Source organism: Macrobrachium nipponense, chromosome 22 (genome assembly GCF_015104395.2).
Source record: "Macrobrachium nipponense isolate FS-2020 chromosome 22, ASM1510439v2, whole genome shotgun sequence".
In the NCBI taxonomy this organism is placed as follows: Eukaryota; Metazoa; Arthropoda; class Malacostraca; order Decapoda; family Palaemonidae; genus Macrobrachium; species Macrobrachium nipponense.
In genome coordinates, this window is record NC_087213.1 from 19,163,804 (window position 1) to 19,184,108 (window position 20,305).

The 20,305-nt window shown below is 41.2% G+C and overlaps 1 protein-coding gene across 2 annotated transcripts in view; it reads right to left on the minus strand.

The window, feature by feature from the left end:
• The window catches only part of LOC135198518 (uncharacterized), an 81,022-nt gene that overhangs the window by 10,325 nt on the left and 50,392 nt on the right, over positions 1-20,305 (minus strand). Inside the window, exons 6-7 of one of the 2 annotated variants that reach the window (XM_064226173.1) lie at positions 16,282-16,398; positions 4,662-4,706 (exon numbers count right to left, since the gene is read on the minus strand). In XM_064226173.1, the coding sequence (XP_064082243.1) occupies positions 4,662-4,706; positions 16,282-16,398 (162 nt within the window). Of the gene's footprint in view, positions 1-2,176; positions 4,707-16,281; positions 16,399-20,305 lie in introns of those variants that run through there. The other variant, XM_064226172.1, reaches the window with a different exon arrangement.

Consider the following 20,305-nt stretch of genomic DNA (forward strand, 5'->3'; position numbering starts at 1 on the left):
TGCAAAATCTGTAGGGGACAGTTTTGTGTCCTGTATGTCGCATTAATAACCGACTTGAGAAGCCAAAATTATCAGAATTTTCAGACTGCATAGTACTGTTAAGTCAAAACTCCTGCCATTCATAATAAATATATCAGAAATTATGACATCATTAAAATATGACTGATCCATTACAATCCATTCTATATTCTTTAGAGCAGTAATGTTTCATGTGATACTCATAGTGTACTGCCACTATACTAGTATGTTTGTAATTAATGTAAGACCAACAACTACAAACATCTTGTGCAAAAATCTAATGTGCTTCAACATCAAAAAACTCTGTAAATAACATCACATCCAAAGATCACAACAATAAAAAGTTCTAGATGTTCTACATATTTCATAAAAAAACACTCAACATTCTGTAAAAACAACAAGACCTACTTGCCCAACTCTTAGCACAACTGGCAGGATCCTTAATCTGTAAGTTGCTTAAGTTTCGATGAATCTTATCTTTACGTGAACACCATTATGGTAGAAATTCGTTTTTATTTAGAATATTTAGTTTTGCGCTTGATTTGAAATAGCATTGTACAAATATAACTATTTAAAAAATAACAGCTCTGTATACATTTAAGGATGGATGGGAAAATCACTCCCTCTTTGTTTTATTACACCTTGTCTAAAACTTTGAAAAGCTACTGGTTTTGTATATTTTAAATCTGCCATAAATACAATATTCTGTTCCTCACTATAAATGACTGACAACCCAAACCTTACAAAAAATTAACAGAATTATATACTTGCTGGAGAAGAACTACTATTAGTGTTCATTCAGTTACTACCCAAATGCAGATAAACATTCCATGAATATGTTCATGCCACAGTAATAACCATGAGCATACATTATCTTTAATGGAATCGTGACTGAATTTAAGAGCTGATTCTGTTTACAATAATTTCTCAAACAAGGGAATGTATTCAATATTCCCTAATTTCCTTACCATCAAGTAAGGATATGTAGCAAATATATGAAAACTACAAAATAATCAGACCGATAAATGCTAATAATACTGTGTAAACCTTGAAAAACTGACTGTTCTAAAAAACCAACAAATATCTATTCAGGGGAATTAGTGACTTAACTTTTCTTGTTGATTTTACCTCTATAAATAGGTTAATTAGATGTGGAAGCCAGCAACCTCTTTCTACATCTTTCGTTGTTACTATAAAATACCATAATAATGTAATAAAATATGAGATATCCTCATAATGCTTCAAATAATGCAGCTATACTCAATATTTACTCTATATCTTGAAGCTTGACTCATGTTTGACGAACCCCTTTAACTCACTCTAGATTCCTGGATATTAAAGATTTTTGTTCCAGCACATCATCAACTCCATCTAGCCACAACCTTCACTAACTTTCTAGTTATCCATCTTTTAACATTTGCCATCCTTAACATATTTTGTAAACTCTACAACCCTTCTTACTATAATCTACGCTGTGCAAAAAATTCACCTCAATATTGTACACCTCTTCTTAATCTATGATACTTGCTGTTGACAGCCACACTTATTTCATAAAGGAGAGTTCAAGCAGCAAATCCTTTACAAAGTTTTCTTCTATTGAGATTCCTCTTCTCTTCCAAATATATTGCAGAGCTTTTTCTGCCTTTCATTCTGAATCTATCGTTATTCACCTGTCCTCTTTTCCTACCACCATGTATTACCTTGACTCCTAAATTCCTATATGATTCAGCAACTTCCAATCTTCTAGTCAGTATTAATGTCTTCCTGACTTTCATTCATCTCCATACCATTTTGCTCTACTGGCATTCACTTTCAACTTCTCCCCTATCTCATCTCTTTCAGCAGTTTTCAGATTTCTCTTCATTATCAACAATTAAAATGGTAACATTTGCATACACCAACCACTCCACTCTTTTTTCACAACTCTGTTCTTTATCCCCAAAATTTACACATACATCTCCTATTCTTTCCCCAACTTTTCTCATCACCACATTTCTGAAAATTGAAACCACAAAGAAGGAATGATGGTATGAATTTTGGCCTGGGCCTGGGGCTGAGGAAGGCAGTACTATTAAACCATGGTGACAAAACACACCACCCAGGACTGAATTTTACAAGAAATCTTTTACTATCCCATCAAAATATTCTTACTTTTTGCGCATTCCTTATTATTAAAATGAATAATCGTGTTTACCAAATTAAATCTACACCATAGATTTGCAACACCTTCCACATCTCATCTGTATCAGTTATATCATTAAGTTCCAGTCATACCATACCACACTTGAACAGTCTCTACATAAAACAAAAACTGAAAAAATTAATCTCTTCTGCTACATAAAGTTCTCAAACATTTCTTTTTAACTTTATCAATAAGTTAACAAAGATTTTGCCTACAATATGTACAATGAATAGTGTAAAAGAGGAAATGACATGGATAGTTCTTTAACACTTCCTCTGTATGTTTCAGCACTTAATAAAAATATCTTACTATAAATACTGAATATACCATTTTATCTCCAAATCTTTTCTTTAGATAGATCCTTTGAAATAATTTATTTTCAATTCTGATAGCTCCTCTAGTAATGTGTAACAAGTAATGTATAACATAAAGAAAATTGGTAAAAACAGACTGAGTCAAGAATTTCCCAACACTGACAACATTACAAGGGCCATATATCATTGATAACAACGATGAATAAATCCACAATAATGTAAATGTAAACATAAAAATATATACATAAAGTACAGTGGGAGCCTTAGAGCACCTGCTTGATTCTCATAATTCTAACTAAAAATGCAAAATTAATAATGAAGTAAAATGGTTTGAAAATATTTTGAGTTGAAAGGAATTGCTTACAATAGAGAACCAATCCTTATTTGAAGATAGGTAATAGTATAGTCCCATCATTCTCTGAAGATAAACCAGCTAACCTCATGGAATGTATAGATGACAATGTAAATAGTTTTTGACTATAGCATAAAAAGAATTTAAAACCTTATTATTCGTAAGAAGAATAACAAAAACATAGGCATTTATGAAATACCATACACTGAAAGTGATGACATACCACGGAAAAAGTTGTAGGGGATTACCCATAAATAATTAGTAGGCATAGATGGGAACATACAGTAATATGCATGCTAAAAATTATGCCCTAGTCAAGTGAAGTTGGAGCTGTAACCACCACATCAACTGGATTGACTTGCAAGTCAGTTAAATAGCAAAGACACAATTATAAAGACTGGTGGAAGAAGCAATTATAAATAGCAGTCATTCTATGGAACATAAGAATTCTTTGACTGAGCAGGATAAATTTCCTAATGTCTCGATATGTAGATAGAGCATGATACAGTACAGTCAGTTTTTTAGCCACATCTGTTGCCTCTTCTTCATTCATGTGGCACAGTTGCATTCAGCAACCCAAGTTAAAGCATCCAAGCTGTGTACAATTACAGGAGTCCTGATAAATGAACCACCATTGAAATGTTCCATGAGATTAGCTGGTTTATCTCCAGGGAAGAAATGATGGAACTACCTGAATCGACACTACCTATCTTCAAATAAGGAATGTTTTTATTTTTTTGGTAAACAATACCTCTTAAAATGAAATACTTTTTATTTTTATTTTACTTCATTAGTAACTTTCAATTTTTATTTAGACTGGAAGGAGAATAGAGCAGGTTGGAATCTAGATTTTGTAAACTTGGATGAACACATTTTGTGTCCATTTGTGACTTTTGTAAATACTGCGCACACATAGGTTTGTATATAAGAATACTACACAAGCATGCATACAAGTAGTACATAAAAATGGTCCCATGTGTCTTATCTTTACTTTTTTTTTAATCAAGTACATATGATATGTAAAATTTGATATGAGAAAAATTTTAATGCTATATTAACTTCTTGTAAAACACACACTTGCAATCTCATATAAAATGCTCCAAAAGTTTTTATAGATGACTAGATTATGCTTTTAAATGTCAAATATGAAAGCACCTATGGTATACTATACTATTCATTTGTTCTTTTCTTGCAGTTCAGTCACACCTGAGTCCATGACATTTTCATCTACATGTGACATAGCATTTTCCTTGTTTGCAGAGGAAGCTGCCTGCTTTTCAACCCCTGCCCTATCCTTATCCAATGCTTCTTTGTTCAACTGTGATGATATCTTGGTTAAGTCAGAAGTATAGGATGAGGCCTGTCCACTATTTAGAGCATCCCTTATTTGTTTTGAGATTGAATTTCTATAATTGTTACCATTGGCTTCACTTCTCATAACAGGCACACCACTCAGAGGTGGTGATGAATCACGAGACCCAGGGGAAGGTTGATGAGGACGGGGAGAATGAGGAGGTTGATAAGGCAATGATGTAAAAGTTCGAGATTGGTGGTGAGACTGGTGAGACTGGTAAGGAGGTGACTGCCGTAAATGAGGCTGGTGTATTGTACGATTGGCTCTCAGAATTGACCTCTGGGGATGGCGCCCAGACGCAAGTTGTGGACTTGGTCTGCCTCCACCTGAACGACTACTCAGAGCATGACTCATTGTTAAATCTTCACCTCTGTCTAGACCAATACCACCAAGGAAATCCCCATCACCACCCCATAAACCAGATGCACGGGCGTCACTAACCTCTCGAAGAATGGCTTCCTGTTGGTCTTGGATCTGGAGCAACTCCTGAGTCAAAGAAACACAAAAGGTAATGAAAATCAATGTGGAATAACAATCAAGCTCAATATATATTAAACAACTAGAGAGAATATTTAAGGTTTGGTGTTACTTATTGGAAATTACAATTTAAGCTCAAATATCTAATTTTACCTTTTTACCTTCTAACATTGCATAAAATAAAATACAATAAAACCCAAAATATAAACATATTTTGATATTTCGTGGAGTATTCAACATTTTGTACTGATGAATTTCAAAGTAACACTGCTTTTTACACTCTAGCTTTATACAAAAGATACTCAAGGGCCATGAAAAAACAGCACTTTCAAAATTTGCATATCACTTTTTTTTTTTCTTTTTTATAAATATTTTCTGCTTAGTTCATGGACGGGGTGGCGAATGGGGTTTTCATGCAAAGCAATTGTTTGTATTTACAAAAAAGCCCTTGGGATGGGATGTGGGTGAGGTCCTTTTAGAAATCACTTTTCCTCTTGGAAGTCACCTTTCTTCTCCAATGAATTATTATTGATTAGTTTAATGATCCTGCTAAGTCTTGTTACTAGGCTCTCATGGGATGGAAGAATGTATGGAATTTATGAGCACAACTGAAGCACAGGGACCCACTTTAATAATCCTTTATTTTACTCGCAGCTTTCAGAAATCATTCATATTCCTTTCATCAGTCATTCATACAATTATTTTTAAGAAATAAAGGTCAGGAAAAATATAATATGCATGTTAAACAAAAACTATACATCAGAAGAACAATATTTTACTAAAAATCTTCACTCCTTTAAAAACTGATGCCTGCTTCCAGGCAAGGATTTTCTTCAAAGTGAGATCTCCGATGCTGAACATTCTCATATGCCTAAGCTAGAGCATGAAATGTAAAAGGCAGAAAGAAACCAGCTGGGGCTAAAACAATGCTGCAAGAATGACATTTACAGTGTGCCTCAAAGGGAACACTACATGTAGTTAGTTCATCACTGCATAGTCTTGAATAAAATGTGCACTACCTTGGTTTAAAGCTTATTGGTTATACTTTTATCACACAAAAAGAGAATCACTTTTTGTATGATAAACAGCTGTACACTCTTATCAAACCCTTCAAATGCCAATGCTTGTCCTAAAACAAATTATTTGTAGGGAATCACAGGACTTAAATCTCCCCAACATATTGTATAAAAGTCGAGCAGCTAGAGGGTTTAATTGATAAACAACTTGAATCATAAACTGGTCGCATAGTAAGAATGATGTCTTAGCCTTATCAAGAGATATTAACAGTGGCAGCTCCATTTGCGTATCCACAGGAATTGGCAAAAATACAGAATACCTTTAGTGGTTTTGAAATTTGTGTACTGGCCACTGTCTATAAGTCTGGTTCTGTTACTAAGTCTCTCTCAAACCTATGACCAGTAGCTCCCCAGATGTTGACAAACAATAAATCCTATTTCATTTTTGCATGTTAATGGGACCTATTCAAAGGTCAAGAAAGGAAGACATCTCTTGAAGGTGTTTCATGCTACTCCTAGGAGGGAAGGTATCTCAGCTGAAACCAAAGGCCAGTATTCTACAGGGGTCAGTTTAAATGAATATTCCTCTTAATAATGTCCTAAGAAAGCTCACAAGGGTTAGAAAAGAATAAAACTGAAGAGGCTACAAAAACAGTGGTGGTTGTAACCACAAGAGCAGTGGATATCATGGGCAAAGGCATAAAATGACAAATTTTCTAAGACCTGAGGTCTTAACAATAGGATAATTTCTAGTGCCTAGCTGGACCCAGTTAAAAAGCAGATGAAAGCAAGGAATCTTGTGATATCTGGCAACTCATGTGTAGATCAGGTGAAGAGTGGTCAAATGCTGATCATCTACGCCAGTCTTTCCCAACTCAGGATGACTTAACAAAAAGAGGGGCGGCTAGAGGTGGGCAGTATAACGTTAAGACCTCAGGTTTGTAGCTATGAAAAATACAAATTGTCTTAGAAAATTTGTCATTTGTTCATACGCGAACAAACCCTCGGTCTTAACAATACGATAGACTCATACTTGGAGGGAGTTGTAAGACATCCTAGACCAGCTGGGGGCCTACCCGCCAGTCCAGCTCTCAAAAGAAATAGTTCTTGGAGAGGGACTGAAGCCCGTTGAGAAGCTAGATACACTAATATCTAACCACTCAGAACCTGAGTGACGTACAATGATATATGGGATAACCATTGTATAGGGTACCAAAGAGAAACTTTGACTGTCCAATAACAAACCAAGGCACTAGGGTTTGTAGTACTCCCGACTCCTCCTTGCCCAGGAGCGGAGCCTATGCTACTAAATAGTGGGTAGGATATTGTATATTGCACGACCACACTACCAGTATGACTACCTCACTCGCCTGTATCAGACCAGTCCAGCAAATGACGTGTCAATTCCTTAAACTGCCCGAAGGAAGAAGGAAAGGTACAAGAGAAAGAAGGAGGCCAGCCAACTCATTCATTCTCTCATCCACACAATCATCTTAGGTAAGATACAAAGGTGCCCCATTAAGGGCAACTATGAGTTACACAACCTGTTGGGCAGCCACCACAGGACCCAGGAAAAAGTGTCCATAGATCTGTGGGCAACATCCTTAAGATAAAAGGAGGTGAACGTGGACTGGCCTAATGTCATGTGCTCTAGCCTGGAATCATCAAGAGTCAAGTATGCCTATCTGATGACTTCCCGTATCCAAAAAGAGATAGTATTCTTAGACACCTCTTTCTTTGTACGGCCTGTACTAACAAAAAGTCTGCGGCAGCCTGGTCTAAGGTGCCGAGTCCTTTTAAGATAGCAACGCAGGGCCCGGACAGGGCACAACAAAAGCTCTTGAGCATCACCACCCACAAAGTCAGTCAGTGATGGAATGGAAAACAAAGCGAACCTGTCATCATGCACCGAGGGATTTTGGGTCTTGGCCACGAATTCCGGGACAAATTCGAAGGACACTGACTTCCAACCCCTGGTGTGCTTAACCTCGTAACTCAGACCGTGGAGCTCTCCTACCCTTTTGGAAGATGCCAAAGCCAAAAGGAAAACTGTCATGAGCGTCAGGTTTCTGTCAGATGAGTGACACAAGGGCTCATATGGACTCTTAGTCAAGCTCTTAGCACCAAGGAAACATCCCATGTTGGAGGCTTGAGCCATGGCCACCGAGAGAGAAGGCCTAGCGGATTAAACATCATCAGGGTTTTCCCAAGCAAAGGTAGTCTGACCGACTACCTGCTTTAGTACTCATCTAAATTCAGAAGGGGTCACACCACTGATTTTTTTCGAGTGAATTACCATCTTTTTTGCGTTATTTGTAGAACAAAAGGGCTATTGATAGTAAACATAAGTTTGCGAGTGTTTCTGCGACGATGCCTTATCGTTGTGTTGGCCCAAATTGCAAGGGGAATTACGAGACAGGGCCCAAAGTCAACATATTTTCTTTCCCCAAGAATGAAGAACTCGCAGCAAAATGGATACGAGCCATAAAACGAGAAAGCTACACTCCGACCAAATATAGTAAAGTGAGTATAAAAATACACTTGACATTTACCTCATTACTATTGAAATTATAATATCGTTTGTAGAATATTGGTGTAGTGTTTTGCTAATAAAATCAATATGCGTAGCTTAGGAGGATCATGAACACACAGCTACATTTGCATTAATCACCATGATGTATTTATTTGTGATATTCGGACACTTCAATATTCGGTAATGGGCAATAGTTTTAATATACTGCAAATCTGTTTTCAGGTTTGCAGTTTACATTTCGTGCCAGAGGATATTAAATGGGAAAAATCCTGTTATGGCAAAAATACTGGCACAACTTCAACCACAAAACTGAAAATGCCACAACTTTGTGAAGGTGCCATTCCATCTCAGTTACCTAACTGTCCCTCGTATCTGTCCGGGCCATCGCATCGAAGAGAATCTCCAGATTCGAAGAAGCAAGGAAGGACCAATCAGCGATGCAGGCTGCAATAACAGTGTTGCAATAGACATTTTGTATACAAATTCTAGGCTATTCAATTCTGTTGATGAACTTGTTGGCAGGCTACTTTTGTTATTCTGTTTACAAAAAAGGGAAATGTAATTCTTGCAAAGAAATGATCATTGGAGCGCATGATGAGATCTTTCCAAAAAATCACAGATATCTTTCAGGAATTAGTAGGGGCTCTTTATATCCTCATGATATGGCAGCAAATATTGTTATGTATTGTTTTATAACAATCAATAAATTAACACTAATACCTCAACTTAGAACTTGTAATGATCAGAGAAATTTTGCCTCAGCACTCATATATAATATTCTTGTAGACGACGAGGCTCTGTTTCCAAATGAATTTTGTGACTCAGTACACAGCACTGAACAGATAGAGAAAATGCTGAGATGGGCTTCTACAAATGTATTAATGAATAATTACTGTTGTCAGGAAAATAACTCGATTGTAGCAAGCAAAAACTTAACAAAAAAAAGAAAGTTGGAGACTGTTACAAAAAAATAAGATTGTTCCCAAAATACTTCCAGCATTTCAAATAATAATTTAGAGTAAATTATCTTTATTTTTTTATTTTTGTTTATTCCATATTTATAGCACCAATTTATGATTATAATTATGCTTTGTAAAGTCATTGCTTCTTCTTGTTTACTTACATGTATATAACTTATCTTAATGTACAATTTTTTTTTACTAGCATTATAATTCTATCATCCTTAAACTACTTCTTTTATTTATCATCCATAAATTACTTCTTTTACAATATCAACCTCAAGCAATTTCTTTTATTTCCTATGAATGATTATCAATTATACCATAGCAAGTTAAGAGGGCTTCACAAATGTTTAAGAAAGTTCATCTGAGATGCGGATTAAAGCACAACCATCGGACCACCTTCCCTGCTTCGCGCCTCCATCGAGCTGGCCTTCTCTCTCGGTGGCCATGCTTGAGCTCTCTAGGAGAACTCGACTGCTCAAACCCCTTAACTAGCAGGGAAAGTTCCCAGGAAGAGGAGATGTCGATACCCTTCAGGCGTAACGCCAAACTCAGTGCTGCCCTGTAGCCTCTAATAGCAGACACGGACAAACGTTTCTCGTCTCTGAGGAAGGTTAAAAATTCTGCTATTCGCTGAATAGAGGTCGCGAGTGGAGAAAAACCCCGTTTACGACACCAGTCACAGTAGATTGCCCATTTGCCTTGGTAAACTGCAGAGGTTGACTTCCTAAGACTGCTGGACATGTGCCCAGCTGATTTTTGAGAAAAGCCTCTCTCTCGGAGGAGATAGTTGATAGCCTCCAACCGTCAAGAGGCAGGGATTCTACTGACTGGTGGAACCTTTCTGCATGGGGCTGACACAGGAGATGCCGCCAAGGGGGAATCTCCGTTGGAATCTCTGCCAACAATGACAGCAGATCTGGAAACCATTCCGCCTGAGGCCACAGAGGGGCTAAGTCATTCTGAGACCCTTTGAACCCATCAGCCTGTTCAGAACCTGACGGATCAAACAAAACGGAGGGAAGGCATACACCTCCAGGTTGTCCCAGGGATGCTGGAATGCATCTTCTGCCAATGCTAAGGGATCTGGGACCACTGAACAGAACACCTCCAGCTTCCTGTTCTAGCGTGTCGCGAAAAGGTCCAGCATGGGTCTCCCCCAAATCTGGAAAAGCTTGTCTGCCACCACTTGAAGGGACCACTCTGTGCCTAGGATCTGATCCCGGCGACTGAGTTTGTCTGTGACCACGTTCCATTTCCCTGGGATATACCTGGCTGAGAGCTCTACCGAATTGCTGATTGCCCACTGGTGAAGCTCAACGGTCAAGGCATGAAGTTGCTGAGAAACCAGGCCTTCCTGTTTGTTCACGTAGGCTACCACCGTGGTGTTGTCTGACATGAGAACGACAGAGTGACCCTCTACCATCCCCAAAAACTCCCTTAGACCCAGGAAAGCCGCCTTCAACTCCAAGATGTTGATGTGCTGCTGCTTGTCCTCCAAACCCCAAATGCCTGAAGCAATGAGGCCACCTAAGTGCACGCCCCAACCTGCGAGGGAGGCGTCCGAGAACAGAAGGAAGTCCGGAGGGAGAGAACGCAGAGGGACGCCCTTCAATAGATTCTGGTAGTCCAACCACCAACGAAGGTCTTCTCTCACTTCCAAAGACAGTGGGACCATAAACAGGGGAGAGTCCCCCGCCAGAGACCAGAATTCCCCCAGTCTCCATTGCAGAGACAGAAGATGAAGACGCCCATGAGGGACCAGCTTCTCCAGGGAAGATAGCACTCCCAGAAGAACCTGCCACTGATGCGACTTTGACAGGAAGTTGCGCGTCACAACTTCTCCAATCTCTGATCCGATGGGAAAACTCTCGCCACTGTCATATCGATGACCATGCCCAGGTAGAGAATCCTTTGAGTGGGTACGAGGCTCGACTTTTCCTGGTTGACTAATATGCCCAGGTCCAGACAGAACCAAAGATGATCCCTGTCTTGCAGCAGCTTCTCCCTGGAAACTGCCAAGACCAACCAATCGTCGAGGTACCTCAGCAAATGGATCCCCTGAGTATGGGCCCAACTTGACACAAGAGAGAAGACCCTTGTGGACACTTGAGGGGCTGTCGTCAACCTGAAGCACAAGACTGAACTCGAAGATCTTTTCCGCTAGAGAGAAGCGAAGGAACTTCCTGGATGTGGGATTAACAGGGATTTGGAAGTATGCGTCCTTCAAGTCTATTGACAGCATGAAGTCGCCTTCCCCCACAGCTGCCAACACAGAGCGCGGGGTCTCCATCTTGAACCGTGTCTTCCTGATGAAGCGATTCAAGGGGAATAAGTCGATCACAGGCCTACATCCTCCCGACGCCTTGGGCACCAAGAAGATGTGACTGTAAAACCCTGGGGACGGACGCACTACTTCCGCTATCGCATCCTTGTCCAGCATTTTCTGCACTTCCTCCCGAAGAGCCAAGAACTTCAGAGAATCTGGGGGATACGTCTTCCTGAGCTGCGGCTTGTCCGACAGAGGAGGAGGGAAGTCGAATGGCAACAGGTATCCCACACGAAGGACATCTACCACCCACTTCTCTACCACGTAACTCTGCCACTTGGCCCAATAGCCAGCCAGGCAACCCCCCACCCGTGGCGCAGGAGAGGGAGAGGCGCCCAACCTACCGACGGCCCCCTTGACCTCTGCCCCTGGGGCCTCTTCTTGGTTTAAAGGAACGAGAGCGAAAGGGGCGTTGATCCTGAGACTTGGGCTGTGTGAAACGGGAAGGCCCTGCCAAACTCAAGGTCCTCAATGGCCTACCAGGCGACTATCTCTTCAACTGCTGCTGGACCGGGGTAGGAGGAGGGGCTGGACGTCTCTGAGGACGGGACTCTGATTTAGACACAGCTTGGTGCACCAGTCGGTCCTTGGTGTCAGCCCGGCATCGGTCTATCGCATTTTCGAGTTCTGTCCATGGAAACAAGAATTGCGACTCCAATAGATCATCGTTCCTCAAGGCCAGCAAAGACTCTGTGTCAAGCGACCTCTCCATCCTAGACAACACTGCGTCCCTCCTAACCAGAAGAAGATTACTGTAGCCCATAAATTGACACTGAGGTGAGCCAAATAAGAAAATACCTTGCCCCCAGACTGCAAGACTGGCAAGCAAGGCGGCACTCACCAACCCTTCAGGGACCTGTCAGAAGCTATCTTGGTAATCACCACAGACCAGAGGTCCAGCCAAGAAACCGTCTGCAACATGGAGGCCGCCGTAGATTCCAAAGCTAAGGTGTCTTGGGGAGATAAGGATGGAGCCATTGACCTCACCTGTTCCAAAGTCAAACCCGGGTTCAGGCAAATGTTGTATGGGTTAAGGTGGCGTGACAACAAAAACGCAGAGCTCATAGCATAGTACTTCCTATGTCTTGTGAGAGGTGGGGGTAGTAGTTTGGTAGAGCCTCTAGAGAGCGAAGTGAACCGTCCCGGTCAGAAACAGAGGCGTTAACCTTCTGCAAGACCGACTGAACGTGCCTCGACAACGGTAACTGAAGAGATGATTTGGGGTCCTGAGTAGCTCCCACCAAGGCTTCCAAGCAAGAAGGAGTGTAAGACGACCGAGCCTGAGTCCTACTTTCCAAATTGTTGAACCCACGAATGAGCTCAACAACTTCTGAAAAGGAAGACAGAAACTCCAGTGTGTCCCCCTCCTCCTGCTCTGGCACCGGCGACCGACGATGAGAAGGATGTGTAGGCTCTTCTAACGTGCCTTCTACAACAAAATTCACAGAAGGGTTAGTAGCCAAACAGTCTGAAACCCCTACTAACCTATCTGGGCTGGGTCCAAGCATCAGCCTCCGAGACGGACCCACTGTAACACTAGGCACATCACTTACCTCAACGGGTGACTCCAGATGTCCATGAACAGACACGGGCGTGGCAGCCGTACGTACATGAGATGGAGGGGAAACTCGAGCACTCGAGATTGACAGAGAATCCTTTATAGTGGAAGTCTTGGAAGCACCAGTTAGAGGGGCAGGCAAACACTCCGGCTGCACCATCTCTGTGTTCACTACCTTCGACCTCTTGACAGGGCGCCTTCAGATCTTTACGGCGACGAATAGGTCTTGGAGAAGAAGGAGCACTACCATCACGTGCACGGACAGGGGAAGTTGCAACATGCTCGCGATGTGCAAGGACGGAAGGGGGTGGTGGGGTGGTTGCACGTACGAGATTCGGCGGCGAAGCAACCCCTGCAGAACACAAATCACTAACACTGCCCGAAACCACAGCACTCTCGGGAACACGTCCGTGCTGTTTCTCCCTCGATGGCGAAGGAAGGGCAAAGTCCTTAGCCTCCCAACGCTTAATACGCTGACGAGGCGTAAAGGGGGAAGAGGGAAAGGAGGACTGCACTAGCTTCTTATGCGCACTCTTCTCGGAAGGCGGGGATGAAGCAACACGTTTCCTACCAGTCCTCCCAACCGATAAGGCAGCCAACTTCACATCCAATACAGAGTCCAGCCTCTGAAGCACTGCCTGGCATATGACCTCAGACTGATGTGCCAGAGAGGGCTCTGAAGACAAGGAAGGGAGATGTTGCGAACTGGGCGGTAGTGATGACGTCGCGGCTAAGTGAGGCGGATCGGAGGAGGCGACTGGGAGATACGTCATCGATGAGAGTGACGTCACAAGCGGTGGTGACGTCACGGCTTCCCCTCTGTGCGAGGGGGAAAGACACACCATTGGTGGAGGAATACACAAAGATGGACCCTGTGACATCAACGGAGCTGACACCGCAGGATCACTCTGATACAAAGCGACAGCAGACACCGGCGGAGCAATACAAGATGGCTGACTGCTCCCACCTGCAGAGACGAGGCCGGGAGGAGGGGGATGGCCTGGCTGGACTGGGAAGGGGGGTGCGTGCCTCCACAAAATGCGCTAGCAACCTCCCCAAGGACAGGGTACCCCCTAGCCCAAGCGTCTTCCAAATCGCCGCCATTTTGGACGCCTCTGACTCTGGAAGAGAAGAGAATGATGAAAAAACCTCACCCTTTTCGGGAACTGAAAAAACTCCCGAGGAAGAGGGGGCTACATTACAAAAAATACCCTGGCGACCTCCCGATACTTCCATCGACGAATCAATAGAAGAAAAGGAAGGAGATGCAGGGACAACGCTACCATGGGGGTTGACTACTGCGGAAGACGAAGCATCGGGGGTAGGAGCAAAGCCCTCCCAAGTAGGAATATTGGAGACTCTAATGTTCCCTCTTACCATAAAACTTCCTCCACTGCTCCTTAGGCCATGCCCGGCATTCCGTACAAGGATTCGTAATCGTACAAAATTTCGAACGACACCTACTGCATGTGATGTGAGGGTCTGTCTCTGACGAAGCCAAAAAACGAGAACACAGGAACCCAGGAAATCCGGGGCACATACGCTGACGTCGAGAAGGAGCAGAAGAAGCCATAATACCAGGTAAAAAAAAACACACACACACACACACACACTAAAGGAAACGAAACGGGCAAAGAACCGGGAAAAGGCCAAGAGAGGAAAAAAACCCAACTCTCGTCCAGGCGGTTAAGAAAAGACATGCGTAGATGATCGGCGTTTAACCACTATTCACCCGATCTATGCATGCGTTGCCAGATATCACAAGATTCCTTGCTTTCAACTGCTTTTTAACCGGATCCAGCTGGGCGCTAGAAATTATCCTATTGTTAAGACCGAGGGTTTGTTCGCGTATGAACAATGAGAAAACTATGGTGGCAGGGATAGTAAACCTCCAGAAGAAAGACATCTGCAGTAAACAAAGGCACATGATAGGGACTGAGGGGAGTGATGTTGAGACACCAAGTGATAGCAAATAAGGATGGGGGTGTATTGGTAGGCAAAGGAGCTGCAATACATATATGCATCCATGGATGAATATACAACTGCCAAGAACTGATCCTAAAACACTCAGGCAATCCACTGATTGTAAGAATTCAAAAGAAAAGAATGTGGGAGTGAAGGCAAACCCTTCCTGGGGGACACAAGGCAAACACTCGGTGAAGACTGCCACACACAAAGGTTTCTACAAAAGAGCACAGTTTGTCGCTATGAACAGTACATCAAATCATAATCAATTATCTATGATGACAATGAGAATACAAGATCTTCTTGTGAACCCCCATAGTATAAACATTCTGTGGCATGATAAATATAAAAATAATTATGCATCCTAACAGAAACGAGGACATTATGAGGAATGAAGAAATTACAAGACAAAACAAAGTTACCTTAAAGTAATTACTATTAAAGATTAAATCACATTAGCAAAAACCATGGATAAAAGTGGTTGTGTACTGTAATATAAAAAAAGGAAGTTACTGAAATTCAAATATTACAAAATCACATAAGCATAGGAAATTTCCAATGCTTTGGGATCGATTGTATTAACTTCAAATAATATATACATTATTCAGTGTATCAAATCATCTTTTATGCCCATATGTATTTTTAAATCTAAATCTTTCTTCTAAGAATTAATATGCAAAAATTGAGATACACACAATGTACATATAAATTGGCACTATTAGGGGTATAATAGTACCCATAGGGATAACTATTTTTGTCTATTACAATATTCTTTCATCAAATTTAATTTAGTTATTATTAATACTAAATGTTATATTGTTGCAATGACAATTCTGTTACTAATACTACATACTTTGTTATCTACTTTATATAATAAAAATCTCCAAAAAATATAATTTCATTGTTTTGCTCTAAAATTAAAGATACATATCACTAATAATGATTTAATGGTCACAGACATATGATGATACAGGGTAAGGAAATAAATAACGGGAAAAAACTAGTCTGCATGTGTAAAACTGAGAAGCAAATATAATTTGTGAATAAAATAGCAAAAAATTATTATTAGCAATGAAAAACCCTGTGGCTCCCTCTTCTAGATATGAACTAATCACTCCTGATAACCATTTTTAGTTTATGTCATAGTATATATATTATATTTGCATCAGCAAATGAAGGTATGTGTAATATAAATCTCTACACACGAAACAGTCTACTTACAGAAGTGAGAGTGGTGATCACATTCCCTTGTTGGTGAAGTTGCTGTTGGAGACGTTCTCTGGTTACACGTTCCTCCTGAAGCTGCTGCCACAACTCTCGACAAGTATTAACAACCATCTACGTTACAACAAAATGGACATTACATCTTTGGGTCCAATGAATATGCACTTACTTATTTACTTGATATTGAAAAGAAATATTGAAAAATTACAGCCCAGACTATATATACACAAGAAACTTTAGGGAAAAATCCCTTTAGTATATAATAATGAAAACTGCCAGGCAAGCAGAATCAACAATTAAAGAGTAAATGTTGCTGTAGCCAATCTATGGGTAGTTTTCAGTTATTGCTTTAAATTGCTAATGAGTCATTTCAGCTGTTGCCTTTAATTTTTTTATATCTCACAAAATGTGCATTTATTAGGTACTTCAACAATTCTTAGCAAAAAAAAGAAACTTGAACCCCCTTATCTGCAGAATCTCCACTCTTTTATATAGAAAAGTTTATTCATTTGCAAAGAAAGAATGTATAATAAAAAATTATGGTGCAATCCTTGCAGGAGTTAAAAAAATATGAACTTACTATGATTATTTACTTAATATTGAAAAGTAATATTGAAAAATTTCAGCCCACACTATACTTACACAAGAAACTTTAGGGAAAAATCTCTTTAGTATATAATAATGAAAACTGCCAGGCAAGCAGAATAAATGATTAGAGTAAATGTTGCTGCAGCCAATCTATGAGTAGTTTTCAGTTATTGCTCTAAATTGCTAATGAGTCATTTCAGCTGTTGCCTTTAATTTTTTTTTATATCCCAAAAATGTGCATTTATTAGGTACTTCAACAATTCTTAACAAAAAAAAAAAAAAAACTTGAACCCCCTGATCGGCAGAAGATAACAATTTGTCGAAAATTGTATTTTTCCTAACTATACAAACCTGAGGTCCTTTAACAATAGAAATATACTTTCGGCGTAGCTGGAATTACGGCTGTTGAATCTTGAACAAGGTGGTTAGGCAGTAACTACCGTGGGGCAGGCTAGCCTGTCCGGATGTAAATACTCCCCTTTGCCTTTCGGCCCAGGTTCAGATTGAGGGGTGGCATGAGGTGGTCATATTTGTTAAAGGCCCTCAGGTTTGTATTGTTAGGAAAAATGAAGTATTTATGATAAAACAAAGTTTTATGAATACTTACCTGGCAGTTATATATATATAGCTATAGTCTCCATCGGTCCGGCAGATTTTTCAAAACTCGCGGCAACCGCCGAGTGGTAGGTGTTTGGTTAGGTGGTTAACAACCCTTACAGGGTGGTACTTGGAACCATTCCTATTTTCTATTCCTCAGATCATCTCTTGCCCAACCTGTCTCCTGAGGGGAGGTGGGTGGGCCTTAAAATATATATATAACTGCCAGGTAAGTATTCATAAAACTTTGTTTTATCATAAATACTTCATTTTTATGAATAGAACTTACCTGGCAGTTATATATATCTATAGCTGATTCACACATTTGGAGGTGGGTGAAAGACAGCCAACATCGTTGGGAAACAACTAAAAGTTGTAGGTAAAAACCTTGATTCCTTACCTGCTAAGGTAGCTGACTTCAAAAGTTCCTGCCTCTTGAGTCGCTTTCCCTTAGGAGCGCCAGCCAGGATGAGACCTGCTATGCTGAAAACACTCAATAGAGTCTGTCAAACGGGGCGAGACCAACAACGTGACTAGACTTCTGCACTACCTATTCCCCTTTTTAATTAACTGCAACCTTACTCAACCTAACCACCTAACCTTGCAGACTAGATATTTTATCTATCTAGCTAGACTGAGGATGCCATCTCGACCAGACCACTCCTCAGACAACCATAAAAAACACAAACCTCAAATAAAAGGTCTATCATACTAAAAGTTAAGGTTGAGGGGAGGTAGTAACTCCTTCGCCCAATAACGAAGACGTAGCTACGTATGGGCCCAGAGAGTAGCACTTCTCGTAATCTACTCTTACCTCTCTGAGGTAATGAGAAGCGAAAATAGAGTTGCTCCTCCAAAACGTCGAGTCCATAATTTGTCTAACTGACATATTCTTCTGATATGCCAATGACGTTGAAATCGCCCTCACTTCGTGAGCCTTCACTTTTAAGAGACCGAAGTTCTCCTCCTCACATAAGAGATGAGCTTCTCTAATTGTCTCCCTCAAGAAGAATGACAATGCATTCTTCGAGAGGGGCCTTTGAGGATCCTTAATGGAACACCATAATGCACTGGATGATCCTCTTAAATTTTTTGTTCGTGACAAATATGCCCTGAGAGCTCTAACTGGGCAGAGGAGTCTCTCCTCCTCTTGACCCACTAAGTTTGTGAGGTTAGGAACCTCAAACGTCCTCGGCCAGGGTTTGGATGTGTTCTCATTCTTAGCGAGGAAGTCGAGCCTTAAAGAACAAACTGCTCCGTCTTGACTGAAGCCTACCTGCTTCTCCATCGCTTGAATCTCGCTGACCCTTTTTGCTGTAGCGAGAGCCATCAGAAATAACGTTTTCTAAGTTAAATCTCTAAGGGTCGCTTGCGAGATGGGTTCGAACTTCCTGCCGCATAAGAATTTCAAAACCACATCCAAATTCCAAGCCAGGGGTCTTATCGTGTGCTTAGTCGTTTCAAACGACTTCAAGAGATCCTTCAAGTCCGTATTTTGAGATAACTCCATGCCTCTATGCCTAAAGACTGCTGAAAGCATGCTTCTGTATCCTTTTATAGTGGATACGGCCAGCTTAGATTCTTGTTTGAGGAACAGCAGAAAATCAGCAATCTGGCTCACAGAGGTAGTGGTTGAGGACACTTTGTTTCATTTACACCAAGATCGAAACACCTCCCACTTCGATTGGTAGACTCTCTAAGAAGATACCCTCCTCGCTCTTGCGATTGCTCTTGCAGCTTGCGCAGAAAAGCCTCTCGCTCTGACAAGCTTCTCGATAGTCTGAATGCAGTCAGTTGTAGAGCAAGGGGGTTTTGATGATACCTCTCGAAGTGGGGCTGTCTGAGAAGCTTTGGACTTGGAGGAAGGCTTCTTGGAAAGTCCACTAGCATCTCCAATACCTCTGTGAACCACTCTCTTGCTGGCCAGAATGGAGCTATCAGGGTCATTCTTCCTGTCTCGAGAAGGGCAAATTTCTTGATGACCAGATTGATGATCTTGAACGGGGGAAACGCATAAGTGTCTATCCCTGTCCAGTCCATCAAGAAAGCGTCCACTGCTATTGCTTCCTTGTCCGGAACCAAGGAGCAGTAGTTGGGGATTCTCTTGTTCTTGTTGGAGGCGAAGAGATCTATCGATGGCCTCCCCCATACTTTCCACAGTTCCTGGCAAAATGATATTGTTATGATACAATAAAGTTTCATACATACTTACCTGGCAGATATATACATAGCTATCGACTCCGTCGTCCCCGACAGAAATTCGAATTTCGCGGCACACGCTACAGGTAGATCAGGTGATCTACCGGCCTGCCGCTGGGTGGCAGGACTAGGAACCATTCCCGTTTTCTAATCAGATTCTCTCTTCCACCTGTCTCCTGCGGGGAGGCTGGGTGGGTCTTCAATCGTATATATCTGCCAGGTAAGTATGTATGAAACTTTATTTTCATACATTCAACTTACCTGTCAGATATATACATAGCTATCGACTCCGTCGTCCCCGACAGAAATTCAAATTTCGCGGCACTCGCTACAGGTAGGTCAGGTGATCTACCGCCCTGCTCTGGGTGGCAGGACTAGGAACCATTCCCGTTTTCTAATCAGATTCTCTCTGTCGCCGGTAGTATCAACAATGTTGTAATCCTCCTGACTGGAATTCTTTTTTCACAACGCTTTTGATCATCTTTCGACTGATTTTTGGTGACGTACTTGGATCGTTGTTTGGCATTCGCTATCGTGGACTGTTTTTTGGACTTCGCTTTGGATTTTCGTGAATATGTCTGATTCTAGTGTTAGCTTCAGAGTGTGTGTGAATGAGGGCTGTAAGGTGGGGATTCCG